The 18899-nt window shown below is 38.0% G+C and overlaps 1 protein-coding gene across 3 annotated transcripts in view; it reads left to right on the top strand.

Moving 5' to 3' along the window:
• Positions 1 to 16517, top strand: part of LOC129732351 (hemicentin-1-like) — a 417768-nt gene extending 401251 nt beyond the window's left edge. For 2 of the 3 annotated variants that reach the window (XM_055693168.1, XM_055693167.1), the window contains 5 exons: positions 649 to 746; positions 1059 to 1439; positions 2113 to 2327; positions 11041 to 11099; positions 11715 to 16517. In XM_055693168.1, coding sequence (XP_055549143.1) covers positions 649 to 746; positions 1059 to 1439; positions 2113 to 2327; positions 11041 to 11099; positions 11715 to 11839 — 878 coding nt within the window. In that variant the 3' untranslated portion in view covers positions 11840 to 16517. The remainder of the gene's footprint in view (positions 1 to 648; positions 747 to 1058; positions 1440 to 2112; positions 2328 to 11040; positions 11100 to 11714) is intronic. The other variant, XM_055693169.1, reaches the window with a different exon arrangement.
• The last annotated feature ends 2382 nt before the right edge of the window (positions 16518 to 18899 follow it).

Here is an 18899-nt window from a genome sequence, read left to right on the forward strand (position 1 = left end):
AGTTCAGCCAACCGGCGGCGTTGGGCTTTAGACTGGCGGTTTTGGTACGGGAAACTTTTCAATTCCGCACTTAATAAGCACTTGCCACTGCATCGAGCCTCATTTGTATGGTTGGCTAGTCACGCTGCAGGACTCCGATTCCGGTCCGTCCTTTTGCACTGTTATTAAGTTGGAGGAAAATTGCTATCCACTCAGCAGTCTGTGAAGTTTAAATACTCGACTATTGCTTTGTCCTCCATCTTGTTCTACCTGTTCAAATACGAACCCAACCAGCGAGGAAAAAGTTTAAAATTAATTTAATCATACGGTCAGTCGGAAGGGGAGATGACTTTCCAGCCAGTTCTTTGTTCGTATTACTTGCCGCTAACAATCCTACGGCAAGTGATTCGGAAAAGTTCACCTGCATTACAATTTCTTGAACCTTAATTGAGCCCAAGTTTAGCAACGGCGATTGATTGCACTTCAGAAAGCTTCCGTTCCGTGGGACTGTCGAACCGAAGTAACTTCCCTAACAATGTCACCTGTAGTTTGCACTTTTTTTTGGCTCCACCTTATTGCTGTAACGAACGTAATGGAACATTGGTTGTTCATTTCGTACTGAACATGTTTTTTTCTCTTCTCTCTATCCCACATTTCTGTCGTTTGTAGATCCACCAGAGATAAGCGTCGAGAACCCGACCGTGTACTCCGGCGAGGGCCAGGAGGCTATGCTCGTGTGCATTGTGCATGGCGAATCGCAACCGGAAGTAAGTAGTTTTCCTCATTAACTTCTAGTTGACTGAGCGGGAAAGGGGAAAACAGGGACGAATACATCGATACTTGCTGCGAACGCTAACGACTACCGGCAGGACTTTCAATGAGAATCTTTTTATATCTTGTTGTCATTATTTTGCTCATATTGATCAAGTTGTTTGTCAAAACAAGCGAAATTTTAAGTCCATTTTAATGAGACCAAATATAAAAGATCATTAAAATATAGCTCACACGTAAATCACGCCTGTACGCATTTAGCCAATTACTTTTCGTATTCTCTTTCTGTGTGGCTTTCTTCTCCGCTGAAGGTACTGTGGCACAAGGACACAATGCAGATCGATCAAACCGAGCGGCACGTGATTGAGAGCCGCGGGGCGCGCCACACGCTTATCATCCGCAAGGTGCACCCGCAGGATTTCGGCAACTACAGCTGCATAGCGGACAATCAACTGGGCAAGACGCGGAAAACTGTAACGCTGACCGGGAAGCCGAAAGCGGCCGTCTTCCGCTCGATGCCCAACAGCCAGTGGAAGGACCGGTACAACATTTCCTGGATCGTTGATTCGCACTCGCCCATCGAGGAGTACAAGCTGTACTATCGGCTGGTGGACGGAGACCTGCTGCAGAATCACGACGGCGTCTACATGGACAACCGAAAATCGCATCACACCTACATGGGTGGCAATGTAAGTACGGCGCACATTCCGAATAATAGGTATGACAACGTAGACGCAATTTGCACCGTGAGTAGTCGAGAAGGGGTTCAGCCGATGATGTCAAAAGCATTTCAGTCAAGCGTCTATATATAGGCAGCAAATTTGATTCGCTTCATATTCCATGCCCGGAATCACGTTGCTCTTCAAATTAGACATCTTAATTCGACAGGAAAAAAACAACGCAATCAACCTCTATCTAGCATCATCCATACACATGAACCTCTAATACATGGTGCTCATAGCCAGCCGTGTGTGTGTGGCTTTTGCCAACCTTCGGTTCTCGCCTTGGCCAAGCCACAGACTGCATCGATATGTGAATCGTAATATCCTTAATCCAGAAAAACATGACCTGTCATAATAACGCAAAATTAATTCAATCTCTCCTCTCTGTCTCTTCGTTTTTCGCATGCTGCCCACACCACATCTGGACGTGTCCAACCATTGCCACCTGCGCAATTACGGCCCCGGTAATGTATGCGGCCTTTTTCATCCGCGTTCAACACACGAAACGGACCCGGGATCCGGTCTGTCTCCGTGAACGTTGCATCCCGTGCGCTGTTCATCGTGTTGATACTGACCGGAACCTGCTGCTACGATCTGGAATCTGAATTCACCGGGGACACCGATACGAAAAAAAAAACAGATGCTAGAGTACGACCGGAAGATAACCTCATTCGATGCCTACTCGTACAACAACGCGTACGGTGGTCACAATCTGCACCACAAGTGGTCCAAGACGGACTGGCGGGACGTGGTGCTGCCGGCTTTCCCGTACTCCCATCACTACACCCAAGGCATGAGCTATCTGCTGCGAGGTCTCGAACCGGACCAGCAGTACGAGGCCCGAGTGCAATCGAGGTAATTATTGATGAATCGGTTTTCAGGGAATGTAAAGAGAGAAGGTAAAAGCCCCGGTGGAGCGCTTCTATTTTTTTTGTTTTTGTTTTGTTTTGCTCTGCACCACCCTGAAGGCTGGTGCTCTAGACGTAGAGATTGGATGCCGGATTATTTGCTAATTACAATTAGCACAGCAGAAACGCAACGGCATGTGCTGCTAGCAATGGTTTTCTATGGCCGGCTAACTTCAATCTTCTCGTTTGCCTTGTCGTTGAGAACAACAAAAAGGTTTCGCCGGCATTGTTGCCAGTGGCAATAATTGCACCTTTGTTAGCAATTACAAAGCTAATGAGGTCAGCTGCTGAGATCTAAATGATAATACAAGTGGTAACAATTTACACTAAGATTGATGATCTTCAACTCAACTTGGTCTTGATTTTTAACTTCTGTCCGTTATTCCGTTGCCTTTTCGATCGCAGAAGTTTCTGGAAAATTTTTCAAATGATAGCCAGATTTGAAGAGCACAACTAAAAAATTTCAAAATTCTATCAGCACGAGAAAACAAATACCAAATTTTGATACGGTTTTGTATCTTCCCATACGCTTTTGATAACAAAACTGAAACTGTATGAGTTAAAATAACAAATCCTTAAATAAAGTTGCTCTGTACAAGTCTAACAAATTTTTCGTCTCTATAAACACCTTTTGTTTCTAACAATGGTTGATATTATAATGACCGAGCTCTACAGGTTGTCTACCTGTTTATCTGTGGTTTCACCTTACACTAACAGGTAATCAATAAATTGAAATTGAAATTGAAAAAAAAAAATGGCGAGCGCGACATCATGCTAAATAGAATACAGCACGGCATATACACCACCATTCAATTGCAATATTTGAGTTAACGAGTACCCCGCTACTCATAACTGAAAAAAGGCGCATATGCCATTTTTACCCAAATAAAAAAAATTGGTGCATATGCCATTTTTACCTAAATCAGAACAACAGTTTTTCATGCACTTTCAGAGGTAGTAAATATGAAATAATATTGGCTGATATCCAAAATGGTTAATTCAATATCCAATGCAATGCAAAATTTCAGCTCAAGCGAAATTCGGGAGTATTTGGTCAAAATTTCACTTTTTCAACGTCCTTTTCATCCTCGCTAATTTGGCTGCGGATTTTTCTACTTCAACTCAACGACAAGATTATATGCTGGAACTATGTGGGGATGGTGACAGACTTATGAAAAAAGTTGCCCTGGACGTACACAATTGTTTGAGCCAACAAAACATTTGAAATGCATTTTTGTCGGTTTCATGTCTTTTGAATTTCAGCCCATTCTTCAATTATGGTCATCCCGGTAGAAAATTGACACATTGTTCAGATCAGATTACGTTGGCAACAATAAATGCAATCACTACTTGTCTTCATTCCGTTTTGCACACATTTATTTTTCAGGCGGGAAAAAAATCGATCTTACCATCAAAAGAATTGATTCAGTAAGAAAACGCGCCAGAAAAAAATCGATTCAAATGCATCGGCTCGAAAAGATCGATTTTGCAGAAATTGGATCGATCTTGCCCATTGCTACACGTGGTAAAAGGAGATGGTAAGAAACTAATAAAGCCGTATCGTTATTAGATAAATCACCTGTTGTGTACGGAAACTCATTGAAAATGATTGATAAACCAGAAGACGCAAACAAAACAAAATCTCTATAAATATAGCCAAAAAAGGGATTAATAAACTTTTGCCAAACAAAAATCGTTTTTTTTTTTGCTGAATCGATTTTTCAAGCTCGTTGCTTCCTGAATTGGCTTTATTGGCTTTGATTAATCGATTCAGATGGATCGATTTTTTCCAAGGATTGCCCATTACTACATATAATAAATGAGGGAACCTTCTAGGTAGGAAAGCGTTGCTTGCTTTAAATCTCGAAACTGAAAGCAGCCACCGGTCACACATGTTTGTTCTTCGAATATTTTCGAATTTATCTCAGCAGTGCGCACCGCGGTGTACTTCAGTGTATTATCACTTGATTCACAATGTGATTCACCACCATTGTTTTGCTCAAATGTGGTGTAAGCAGCAAGTGTATTCATTTTTCTGTGAGCAACAGAAACACAGCACAAAGCAGAAAAAAGAAGTGATGCATAAAATTACTACACGCAGCGCTCAATATTCAATGCATTGCAAAAGCTCAAACCCGAAAAATCAAAGCCGCCGGAAATTAAAGTTCGGTTGGCATTTTATCCGTACCTTTAATCAGCACGAAAGTTCAGGAGAAGTCTATGTCGTACTTCATTTCCACTTCATAGTTCATGTTAAGTTCTGACTGATGCTTTACTCTATTTTGGCGAAAAGGAAGTTTGCTTCAGGATTAGTGATAAAAAATAAGTTGTTCAAAAACAATGAAGAAATATGGGTTATTTTATTGTCATCGGAACTTTATTATCTAAATTAATGGCAAAAAGAAAACAAAGCTATGATTCCAATAGGTAATATTAGAGTGCTTAAAGGCCGTCACTATCTAAACACTTTCTTTTGTTACCTTACAGGAAATCAATAATGAATTCAGATACCCAGGAGTTTGCAGGGCAAAAGAAAAAATAAACCGGATGTAAGCTATGAACTCCCATTAGACACTTGTTTGCGCGTGATGCTTTCTTTCATCCCTGAGCAATTTGCCCAAATCTTGCCTGTTTTTATGTGAGGCCACTGCATGATGTTGCTGGTTTTGGAGGTCCGAATCCATTTCTCGTTGGACGTCTCGACTGCGGCACACAGCATTTCTATTGACCGAAAAAGTTTTTATCGATTTTGAATATTTATCATATTATGTGTATACTGCTTACCTGAATAAATTTTTAATAAACGTTTGGAAGGAAAATATTGCGTACACAACCTTTTTCAATTACATTACCAAGGAACTGCAACAGAATCAAAACAAACTAGAGAACTGTCAAACTTAAGTTCCCATTGCGCTCTGCGTGTACTTTTTCTGAACTTGAAAATTCAGAAAAAGTTCCGTGTCAGCCTTTTCTGAACTTCCTAGTTCGCATGAGGTTCCGCTTGTACTTCATCTGAACTTTCAAGCTGAAAGAGAGACCCGGTATGTTTCTAGCTATGAACGTGTAGGTAATGAAGAGAATTCAGCACATCGAGTAAAATCGATGCTGATATCATATAGCGGGAACGGAGCAGTGGTATGAATCTAGGCTTTCAAAGAGGGAGGACTCGAGTTCGAAGCTTGTGTAGAAAGTTGCAAAAAAAATTATAAAATTTAATAATAAATGAAGCCAGACCATTATTCTTCTGATCTAAATTTCTTCAGTAAATGATTATCATGGGATTGAAGCAACATGAATGATGAGTGAGAAAATTGGAAAATTGTAAATTGATTTTTATTTTAAGTATTTTGAAGTTTTCTTTTCAAGCTGAATAGCGGACTGTTCAGCGACCTAACCGAACTTAATGTGAACTTTCTAGTTCGGTTTAGAAGCTGCTTTGCATGCTGCTCGAAGTTTATTCAACAAATGCGAACTTGAAAGTACGGTTAGTTACTTAAAAATTGAGCTGAATAGAATTCTATTCATGATCGTTAGATTGGCTGATTAGTCTATGAATTCTACTTTTATCCGAACTTTTGGTTACTTGGGAGAATTGCGCTACGTGAAGCTGTTATTCATTCGTTGCGTGCCAAACCGAAGACAATCATCAAGCACTTCATATGTGTTTGACCGGAAGCTACTATGCGTGCAGTATTCTCGTAGCAGATCGTTAAAGATCGTCTATTAAAGGAGTTTACTAGGAACTTTTCAAAATAGTTTCACTTTCGAAACATCAAAATAGTCTAGGCTCGTGAAAATAAAAAATAGTTGACTTGTTGGAATGGGTAGGTTATGCATATTTTTTATAATAGTTTGGGGAATATCAAAGCAGAAGGTTGGTGTTCTATAGGTTGGGTTAAAATTGCACGTCTGGGAACCTGGGGCTTATGGTGTCAGAAACAATCCTTACTATGGTGACAATATTGGGAAATACTGTTTAGAGGGTGCATAAGTTCGGTTTTTGATAAAAGACAGGTTCCTAAATATTTTTTTTGAAAAAAATTCTATCACAACAAATTTTAATAAAAATTTTTGCCTCAAAATTTTCAACGGATTTTTAAGAGTTTGAAGTGCCTGTGAACCAGATTTCTAATAGCAAACCAATCATTAAAGTCAAATGCAATATAACTTTGAACTATGACTTCAAGTAGTTAACGAAAACATCAGTTATTTCGTTGAATTCTTTTGCTTTTTACGGTTTTTTTGTAGCTTTTATTAGTGCATTTTACTCATCATTTTTCCTCATCGGATTTTAGACCAAAACCACTTGAAGCTTGCTGTTCCGATTGCTCTTCTGCTGAATCATTTATCACTGTTAATGAACTACATTCCTTCTTTGCACAAATGCAATCTTTTCGTGAATTCCAGTTCGCCGGATCTTCTTTCAAAAACTGCAGTCCAGCTGCAAAATTTGAATAAATTACACTGAATTTTCAGAGCTTCCACTACTCCACTTTTTCAGTTTTACAGAGACAAAAAAGTGCTCAGTCAAAAAAATGTGTGTGCAAATTCTGCGGCTATGTAGAGTGCGCTTTTTCAACGAACATCCTGCGAACTGGAACTTCACACAAGGATTTTACTGAAGTGTAAGAGATATGTAGTTTATTAATAGTGATGAATGATCTGGAAAGGAACGAGCATTTGGTGCAGCAGGAAATTGTTTTGGTCAAAAGTCACTATTGACACTATTGATGGTGGCAAAAACCTGCAAAAAATTCATCGAAAAAATTAGTTATTGAATACCCAAACTGAAAATTTATTATTAAATTGCATTTGGTCTTTATTATTAGTTGTTACAAACTAATTCTGTTGAGATAGAAAAAAGTACTTTTATTTGTCGCAACAAATCAAGAATAATTTTGTTTGGGTTGAAAATAGTGTCATACAGTAATTACCGTTTGAAATCTAACCTACCATTTGGCTAGTTTTGTTTTCATTTTTACAGAAAGTAGTAGAGTATAGAAAACAAAATTCTGCATCGAAAATATTCTGGAGACGGGAAGTAAAAAATTTTCCGAACGCCACCTTGCTAATAAATTTAAATATAAATGCTCAAAAACTATTAAAATTTATCAAACAGTCTAACAGTCTATACATATAGTTTAAACTTGAAAAAAGTCATTTATTTTTAAATAATAATTTACAAAATCCATTTTCTAAGCGATAGGCATATTCAATTCAGTTAGGAAGCAACTGTTTTACAAATAAACATTTAAAAATACTTTTTTGTGAAATAGTCCTTGACAAACTTCAATATCGATAGAAAACGCTTCCGTGTGAGCAATGGGGCTTTTGCCACCGAGTTCATGCTCTACAAAGAGTAGTGGGCAACGCTAACCGAAAACCAAATGACGCCAATCGCTAATCCGCTAACAAAAATTTAGTTCGATAATCGCTTAATACTTAATTGGCGCAACTTTCGCTTATCGCTAACTTATTATTTACCAACGAAAAGAATTACTTTCGAGAACTATTCACAACGAGAGATTCAAAATTTACAATACAATATTTCAATGATTTTATGAAAATAAGGAACAACAAATGTGGTTTTCAATTTATACCTTAGGGTGGCAATTCGTTATATGGAAAAAAAAATAATTTAAAGAACCGACCATGTACATTTTCTTTATTTATCCAAAATAATAACCTGTGAAAAATTTCAGCTTAATCAGACATTATTTGGGGGTGCCTCAGATCGCTTAAAATACCAGTGTTTCGACCCTCGAAAATTAATATTCCTAATAGAAAATTATTGAATTGGCAAATGGTTGAACACGTGTAACTTGAGACCCCATTCACCTCTGACCACCAACTCCTACTCCAACCTCCACGAGGTGCCGACCAGGATACGAGTAACCTTAGCGGAGATCGGGTAGCCAACCACCGGTGGAAACTATGGTCGTATGCTGACTGGGAAGGGGATCGTATCATACGACTCGTATGCGACTGTATCCCCATAATAGGGGCGACGTACAGCAGCGTCTGACCCGGATCGGGCGGCTGAATTATGGAATGCTGCATCCAGCCAGTCATACCTAAGATCATCAGCAGGATGTAGGTATCGCGACCCTGGTAATGTAGCCGAAGTCTTTCTCTAACCACGAACAACGAAATTAGAAATACGGAACGGATCAATCGGCCATCTCTAATTCGTTTGGCCCTAGACCAGTGAACGTCCGTTAGCCAACAAAGTAAAGTAAAGTATAGTAAGTAATAGAAAATTATGTTTAAGATGCCTAATAAACAATAGAATGATTAATATGTGGTTTGGTGCATCTTTTTAATGTTTATTAGACATTTTGAACCTAATTTTTTAACAACAATTTTCGAGGGTCAAAACATCAAATTTTACACAGATCATTTTTTTGGGTCAATAAACAAAATGTACATGGTCGGTGATATGACAATTTTCGCTGCCACTCTAATATACCTACTTTTAAAAATGTTCCCTTAAAACAAAATAAAAATATTATTTAAGCCTGTTGTTTGGACGTCCGCTGCGCTCAGCATCAACTGTGCTCACACTACCAGTTAGAAATTGATGAAACCAATATTCCACAGTTGCAATAGCTGGAGAAGAGTCCGGATAACGTTTGTCAAGCCATGCTCTGGTTTGCACTGTATTTTTTTTTTCTATTCAAAAACAATGTTTTATCAGAACACGAGATTCGTTTTTTCCGGTTATTTTCACAATAATAAAAGTCACTTCACTCTCAATGCTGTTACTCACGAACCAATTAATCGATTGCTATTAAACTTTGACTCGTATCCATTGAAAGATGGTGCTTTGTAAAGTCAAGTACATATTTGCAAGAGACGCCGTCTAGATCTTTTCAGTCGAACTGTTATGCCAGTCTCTTGACAATCACCATAAGATAAAACCGAACTTTTTTGTTTAAATCACTTCCCGAATCTCTTCAATAAATCTAAAAATTAACGTTAATAATTGATCACACTCTTTCCACGCAAAACGTACTTGTTATGTGCAAGTGCAAGTACACACGGGTTCTATTTCCACTTGTTCAATCTGCTATTATATATTAGCACGGTAACTATACTGTCGTTCCAAGCAAGCATAGTTGTTCCATGTTCTACATAAACCATATGCATGATGGGACAATTCTGGTTGGATCACCATCGGCAGTATATCACCAATGAAAACACGCATTTATGGGTAACAAGATTTAATCTCCAGTTCGATTAAAAAATAAGGTTTTAGAATTTGTTTCTTTTGAATCATGGACTGAGAGCTTTTGTCTTCTCAACATTAGGCAGCTTGAATTCATTTTCACTATATCGGAGATTATGCGTACTATCTTTCAGTAGAGTAAAATAGAGTTTAGCAAAGATTTTTTTATAACCTATCATACTGCAGATGCAAGCAAATGTTCCCAGCCATCGCAAACCATAAAATAAATCATGACACTAGAATAAGTTAATCAAACCCAGCTGTCAGACTCCCGAAAGACCGAAACATTCGGCAGCACTTCCGTCGGATTTGGCCTATATTCCTCCGGCACAATGTCTTTTTTTTGCTGGCTGCCAGCAGTTTCTCCCCTGCGGACAGATGCGCTGCCACACAAATGTGACCACAGTCTGTAGTCATCAGCACTGGGGGGATTTCTGGGGCTTCTTCTGTCGGGCAGTCGGACATGTGTGACAATGCTGATGTGGTTATACTGTGCATCGTAAGCCAAGGAAACAACAGCAACATGCTCCGGCATCATCAGCACTTATGTCGGCATAGCTTTGCATTCTCCCGTACGGTGAACAGAACAAAATCGAATGTATGCATGCTCCAGCTGGCTACCGACATGGGAAGGATTTGCCCCAAAAGCGTAGCCAATAAAGGCAACGAGAAAAATCTGTTTTTTTTTTTTGTTCCTGCTGCTGCGCTGCTGCAGGCTTACATCGGATGACAGCTATTATGAATGACAAATTATTATGGCCGTCTTTGGGATCCACTTACTCCACCCGCTCGGTTTCGGTCTGCCAATCGATTGGAATTGCTTCGGTTTAATCGCCCATTTTCAATCGACTCGAATATTCATCCGACAGAGAGGCAAAAGATATTTCAAACATGGAATATTGATAATCGTAAATCATGTGCCGTCTTGAAGCTAAAATAACATTGGAGCTACCGCTCTTGGATACGGACAGAAACACAAACCAAAACCAAGTCCTTGTATTATTCTCCAAGAATTTCATCATGGTCATGTTATGCACTGTGCATCCCGTTGTGCCACTCAAAATGGAACCGGCTTCCAAGCCAGTCGGGCGGTCGAGAAAGGAGGATCAGAGAGGGGGAAAATATTCCAACGATTTGACCCAGATACCTTTGCCTAGGGCACACTCATTGCTGCAGGAATACAAAACAAGAAACTAGAATTAAAATATTTTCTCTCTATTGCATCTTTTTTCATTTTCTACACTCAAACGTAAACGGAACGGATTTATGTGTCAACGTTCAACGCCACTTGGACGTAATTAAACGCTGCTGAAATGACACCTGCCTTCAACCCGGCCTCGACTCCGACCCGGGATGCATCGTCCCACCAACTCGTTCGACTCGGAACTCGTGGCGGTAACGACGATGGTATTCAAAATACACACGACACCAGGAACCGTTACGGTTGGAGTGATTTCTCCGAGAGCTTTCTATTCACCACGTCAAACACAGGTAGGTGCAAGCAACACCCCAACCCCTGGCTGGAATAGGTTTCCTTTCCCGATTTATTGCTGAATAGGGAAAGAAATAATTACTGCACTGGATAGCATTTGACTTTCGGATGGGACTTGTTACTGCCTGTTCATCAGAATATTCAATTCATGTAATTCATGCTGTCGAATAGGCAACGTTATTAGTCGTGATAGCACTTGTCCATTGCAACTGTCAACTTAGTTTCAAGGAAGACGAGTTTTATTTTTTAAGTTCTGCTGAATTGGCACACATGGATCATAGCACATAAAAAAGTTTTTTACAAGGTGTCAGAATTTTTTTCCATTCACCGTTTAGTGACGTTTTGTCACTGGGTGTATTGTTTGCCGAAATCACATTTTTGGAATCAAACTTTCCAGAACCTCTCCAAAAACAATTTTCAATTAAACATACTACTGGAAATCATCTTCGAGAAATAAATCACGCTTTCACATGAAAAACCAATGTCATGAAATAACTCCCTACAAAAAAAAATGACTATGCCAAACTAAATCGTAACTAGCAAATTAAAAATAGTTGTGTAAATTTTAAACGAAAGGTTTCCCAATTAAATAATTTCAAAACTCTCTTTCGCAGATACCGAAATCCGTGATCTCAGTGTAACACACCGTGGCTCCAACGGTAGCCCCCAGCGGATCATCACACAATGTCTCCTTTTCACAGCGCTGGTCGCAGCCGGAATGTTTCGGCTGAGCTTTTGAAGGTAATTGTTAGTGACTCTAGTGGCACAATAATTCAACCAAGCCCCGATGACGAAATGCCGTGAGAGGATTGAATATTAATCCAGCACCATCACCACCAGCACCACAATCATCCGTATCCGCATCCGCCGGGAAGGACAGAAGCTCTACAGAAGCATAAGCGCAGGAATAGCCTATTTTTCATCGGTAATCACGTTAATCGATTATTGTGTTTGAATTACGTTCATTTGTTGAATCAATTATCGAATGCAGCGAAGCAGATCGAACGGTTATCCTTTTTCAAAGGGAGATTAAGGCTTAATATGATTTGTCGGCATGGTTTATAGTGGCACTCAGCAGAAGAGGGGGTTGATTATTATGAATATCCATACGTTTGAGGCTCCAATTGGTTTGGGATATTCTCATGCAGAACACGGTTATGCGACAAAAAAAACGATGAAACCAAAAAGACTATTTTTGATATTGAATAAAAAAGAATCATTAATTTAAATAAACAACAAAAGAGAATGAATAAATCATGAAAAAAATGAACGCTGAAAGAGGCGATAAAGTTAATTTAAATTTAATTAAAATTGAATTACCGAAAACGGGCACACCGCTGGAGTGTTTTCCATTTCGCATTCCGAATTTACGCCTGTACGTTTGTTCCCCTTTTCAACGCTCTTCCGCGAGTTAATGGATAGTGCCACATGAAAAACGTAGGAAATTTGCGGTCACCGCTGACACTTCTGAGGTATTTCGGGATTTATAATGGGGTCGGGGGGATGAGGGGTGCTGAAGCAAAAGCGTCACCATTCGGATCAAAACCACATCATTGAAACCAGTCAAATTGTCATAGGTTGTATAAATTATTAGTATCATAAGTAATTTTTATAAAACTAAAATCCATTTTTCGGGGGCTCGGTAGCAGACGCCCCTGCGGCAACGGAGTTTCGAGTAAATTGAATGCAATTTAAATGAAACAATAAAAACACAGCTTTCCGGAGGCGACACGGCAAAAGGTCGGTAATTTATTTCAATTCAATTTCAACTTCATTTTCGCACCCTCTGGTCTAATTACACTGATAGAAAAAAATTCATTTTTTCTAGTCGTGAAGAAAATACACCGGATAAATGTTCACTGGAAAAACCGTCAGGTAGTGCCAACAATTAGAGATAAACTAACACTCAGTAAAAAAACAGAAAAAAATCGCACATTTTCACTCGTGTCAATCTGGTTGACAAACAACAAACCCTACTGTGGGAACAGAATCAGAAAAAAAGAACTGTTTTTCTCTTGAGGCACGGGATTCGTTCCTGATCAGTGGACCGAATTTGAATATTCAATCACGCCTCGTGCACAAAAGCAGTTAATTTCGATTTTTACGAACGATATTCATGTAATTTTGAACGAAACAGACTTCTGCAAACACTTTTTTTAACAATCTATATTTTCTCATCCAACCGTCAACGAACTAGATTAACGTAATTTATGTTTCATAAACAAACTTTTGCTCGAAACGACAAAAAAAATTAAGATCATCCAAATTTTTCGATATTTATCATAATTGATTGCTCCTCCATAACTGCGGCATGCACGAGAGTGAGAGAGTCCCCGAAGCGTCGCCATCTCGGTCGGTTGAGGCTTCCGGCTTTCATTAGCACGATGAATGTTCGCATTTTCAGGATTGTTTTCCCCCGTCACACGGTGTGGACAAATAAAACGCGCGCGCGGAAGTGAACACAATGGCTGTCACCATTTATTGAAATTGGCTCCGCATCGGCCAGCCTCGCCATTCTGTTGAACGTAGCTCTCTGTCTCTCTGTGTCTCTGTTTGGCCGCAGTATGGTTAATGCACTTGCAAGTAGACTGGAAAAAAAGTTGGCTATTCACGCTACCACGTTGTGATTGCTGTTCCGTGAATCGATCGCAATTGGTTTTAATTCGTTTTCACTCAGATGGGAATCTCGTTTTTTTTATACTTAATCCTGATGCGGGAATTTGCCTCAAAGATGGGCTCATTGAGTTGAATGCGTAGAGTAATCTTTTAGCTATGAATACCATTTCAAAAAATTTCCTTTACAAACGTTTACAATTTACAAACGTTACAAATGAAGAGAATGAATTCGCTGCAAACTATTGCTTAGATTTCTCTATGTTTACTTCCTTTATTGAAAATCTGCTTATTGAGCTGTTATTCAGTTAATGTGCAGGTAATAAGAACAATTTTTCGAGGAAAAAGTTTTGTGGTGTTCAATAACCCCTAGTGGAATGTTTCTCAGCAGTTTTGAAGAGCCTGAAACTGCACTCCGTGAGTGGTTATTGCTTATATATTTTCTAATTTAGCTGAACAAACCTTTCCTGCGATATGTTAAGTATAAATCAATTATCATTTTCAAATGCCTGCCTACACTGTTTCACCACAGACTAGATTTCGAACACTAATATCTTGATTAACAGCTAAAACATTGCCTAAAACTTTGCCGTAATAACTGGAATATTTTTACAATACTTTACTTTTTAAAATTGTGTACATTTAATTTTTCCAGCAACACTGCTACAGCATGCTGCTATGGTAAACTTGCTTAGGGATGAGAAATAATTTCTCGTGCAAGTAAGTTTGAAAGTGTGCTTATTGCTCATCTTCGGAGGAGCCTCCAAGATGAATTTTACAAGATATCATCTCTTATTACATGATGGAATTGGCAACAGCAGCATACTGCAGCAGTATTGCTAGTAAAATTCGTCAAACATTTAATCAGTCTGAGGTGAATAATTTTTTCTACAAGCATCGTAGCGCCTTACGGTCTTTATAAGAGTTTGTCCCAGGGAAATTTCCTATAAATATCATGTATCGATATATTTTTGGGAGCCAACTGGACATCTCTAGAGAATAAGTTTTAGTTTTTTTCCCATATAAAATCGTATGGAAACTTTAAAAATCGGACGCAAAAATATACCGATCGATCTGAAAAGTTACACGGTTGTTAAAGGACCCATAAGGAACACGAAAAGTGCATGGGAGCTAGAAGTTATTGTTTGTCCCATCCTAGTATTCATATTGGATGTATTTGGACTTCTTACAGTCGAATACAACTCAAGAACGAAACAAACAATATCAATAAAATCAACTGCGCCACGGATGTCGCATTAATATGCAAAAGTATCAACTGTCTTTTTGAATTGTTTCTAAAACATGTTTCTAGAACAACTCTTACACTTTTTGGGGCGTCTTCAGTTTGTGTATCAATTTATTTCTTTTCCTCTATTACAGTTAGTTGATATTTGCGCTAATTAAACTTAATTCAGCTTCTGCACAGCTTGCAGCACTTCATTCAGCCTTCGAGCGGGAAATATGCAATGTAGAATGATGAAGTTTAATTGGGTGCATAACTAGAGGACATTTGGCATAACTGATTGAAGAGTTTAACAATCAGAATTCGTTCAAATTTTTATGAAGTTTCTTTTGAGACGAAAAATAGTATTTATCAATTGTAAATAAAAGTTTGGGCACCAGCCTTAAACCTAAAGATTGCAGTTTTAAATCAATGGATGTTTTTCATATGTTATTTAAATATGAGAAATCCAATAATATAATATGGAAATCCAATACAAATCCAATCACATCCAGGGTGCTCCAGTAGTTTTTTTTAACAAATTTTTACCAACTTTTGAAACATTATGTGAGCCATCTTGTGGTAGATTTTCCAGAGATATGTGCAATTTGACAGTAAAGTTCTTTTTTACACGATTCTATGTACCGTGCAAAAAAACATATAAAGAACCGCGTTATTTGGAAATAAAAAAAGGCGTTATTTGAAAAACGTCGTAAAAAATCGTGTATAAAAAACGGGTAAAAAAGAAACTGTGTAAAAACAGCCTATTTTAGTCTGATACCGTTACTGTTACTTACTGTAACGTGTAAACGTGTAAAAAAATCGCGTTATTTGGAAAATCGTCGTTAAAAAGAATCGTGTAAAATAAAACCGTGTAAAAAAATACTTTGCTGTATTATATTCGAAAATAATGAGGGAACATAAACTTGAAGAATTTTACAAATTTCCATTAAATAATTTCCATCAAATAACTAAACTACAAATACAGAAACCTTCTTCGGCATCTCCTGGGTTGGCAGCAAATTCATTCGGTGGAAATATTTACAAATTTGCAATTTTAACTGGTAACACTGAAGCAAAAAAAAAGATAAAAATCCTTAATAACCCGAAAAATCTTAAAAATCATTTCTTGGGTTATTTGAATTTGAAAATTACCAGACATTTTTGGAGATAATGAAAAAAATCAGAATAATATCTTTTCTGGCCGGAAGGGTAGCCAGAATGAATATTTTTGTATTTAAAAACTAAATTAACATTTTTCAACAAATGCAGCCAATTTATCAATAAATTTGATAGTTTCATCGTGTTCCTCGGAAAATTTCACATAGAAAACACCCTGCAAACAGAAGTAATATGAGCCAATCTCGAGATATAACAATTTTTTGGAAATTGTTCGAAATTCCTCGTTTTTAATCCAAAAATCATATTTATTTGAAAATGTCTGTTGTTTGTTCTAACTCAAAGAACAATCAAAAAATGATTGTTAGGATTTTTTGGTTATTGAAGAACTCTGAAGGAAGAAAACTCTCCTATTTTGCAAAAGTGTTGCCAGATTTTTCATTCCAACATTTTTTTTTTTCAATCAACATTAATGACTTTTTTTTCTCTATATTTTTGTTACTACGCTTTCGTCGCTATTTTGTTTTTTATCGTTTTGTTCTAATGTAATTTTGTTTTAGTTAAAACGGAATGAACGAATATGAAAAGGAAGCGAAAACCTACGCAACAGAAACTTACCTTCTTTCTGGTCAATTTAGTTTTGCGTGATGATATTAGTTTGAACATGGAGCCCGTTGTTGAAACTATTCTAATAGGGACAGAATCGATAGGGGAGAATTGTACAGACCGCACCAGTTAAGCATTTGCGCGATTTACAGCGCTTCAAATCATTTCAAAGCGACATTGAACGTGTAGGATGATTGTAGGATCTATTTATTGTATGTTTATGACGAAGTTTATTATGAAATACTCGATTTCAATGTCTTTTTTGGTAAAAATTACCATTGCCGCCAAACAAGCCCGTGACCAAAACGCACCACAACAAAGGTTAGTATGCTCCAAAGCAGTAGGCTAATATGCCACTAGTAGAAATCAGCACGCGAAGTGAGCAGCGCTTGAAGTCTCAGAAGTGAAATCAAAAATAATGGAACAGGCTCTAAGTTGTCAAACAATCTCCTGCAAGCTCTTCATAGTGCATTCTGCCCCAATTTTAATTCTGATTGTTTTTAGGTCAAAGTTGATGAAAGTCAATAAAATAATTTGTAATGCTCATAGTTTTATAAACTCCAAAAGTGTAAAGGTTAGGGGAATCATAGTTTTTCGTATTATTTACAAGTCAGTTAATCAGAAAAGCTTAAATAAAATTCATGAATAATTACATGTTGAACAGAGCCACAGCCAATTGCACATTTTTTTTTTTATTTTTGAGTATTTTAGTCATTATGACACACTTTTTTACATGAGAACTGTAGAGAAGCTGGGTTTTTATGAGAAAAGCGAAGAATTTCGTCATAAAAAGCCACATGTATAAGTATTTTGGGGAATTAATAGCATGGCCATCTTACTCAACTGGTGCGTCTTGTACGGTTTTTCTCTACTAAGAAGAATTGCAGTAGGCAAGGCTCGAATTCTACAGGGTGAGGCAGGAAAAAGTGCGAAAATTTATAGTATTTTTTCAAATTGTATTTTCAACTACTTTAAGCTATAATATCAAAATTGGCAAGTTCAGTTATCTTTGCTAGGTTCTTTCAAACAAATTTACTTGATGTGTACTTCATTTTTATCAATAACATACTCAAGACAACGTCGGAAGCGGAGCATATCTTTCGAGCACTGTACCGATATCGACAATCACGTGCGCGATATGACAGACTTCAAAGGCTTCAAACTAGCTTGGGATGTTTTGCAGGTTTGTGCTTCATAATATGCCCAAATAAAAAAATCCAACGAGTTACGGTCCGGATTGGTAGGCAGCTAGCCACAATTTGATTTACCGAAACATTGCGTTTTTCATCAGTTATCGTTGGGTTCGATATGATGCGTAATATGACGCATCCTGCTTTAGAACAACGTTTGAACAACGGACCTTTGATGGAATCAACTGTGACCAAATGACATCCTACCACTCTGGAGACCTCCCTAGGCAACTCCAGGGTGAGTGGAAGGCGAACTCGCAATACCTTCTTTGGCGTACATTTTCGCAAATTCGCAATAAAATAATTCCGAGGCTCTGATGCAGAACTTTAAAGTTTTTTTTTTTTTTTTGTAAAATTTAGTTTATTTTTAGTTTTGTTTATAAAAAATGTATCAAATAATATAAAATAATTAGCTATTGAGATCCAAAATAAATTCTAATTCACCTACAACGATCACGGCATTACCATTTGAATTAATGAAATTGATATAATTTATTAACAATTTTAGTATTTCGTTCCTTCTAGTAACTACTATGTTCCCCAATGTTGGTCGCAGTAGATCGTCGAAAGATGGCCTGTACCACCCTCCTAACAAGGTCGTCATTCTACGTTGTACGAACGCCCACGCTGCTCTTACTCGAGTACACTCGGCGAATTTGTGTTGAATTGTTTCGATGCTTAACATACAGTGCTGGCAGTTAGGATCGTTTGCCCGCCCGATCACATGCATCAGACGGCGATGTTCCGTCTTCTCATTAACCAGCAGATAGAGGTCACTTCGGTATTGTGATGAAACTCCGCCGGAAAAAATATTAGTCCATAATCTCCGCCAGTTTGTATTAGGTCGATTTTGTTCAACCCTAGGTAGATCAGTTTGATCTAGGTAGAAGCGATGAATTTGATCACTGGAGGGGTTTTGTTGGATCTGTTGTGGAAGCAATGGAATCTGCTGGTAAAGGATTTTGAGGCAAGGCAGGTTCGCCGGAGGAGGAATATTTTGGGTCAATAGGGAAAAATAGTAGGGGAGAGAAGTAATGTCTTTTAAATGA

This window comes from Wyeomyia smithii, chromosome 3 (genome assembly GCF_029784165.1).
Source record: "Wyeomyia smithii strain HCP4-BCI-WySm-NY-G18 chromosome 3, ASM2978416v1, whole genome shotgun sequence".
NCBI lineage: Eukaryota > Metazoa > Arthropoda > Insecta > Diptera > Culicidae > Wyeomyia > Wyeomyia smithii.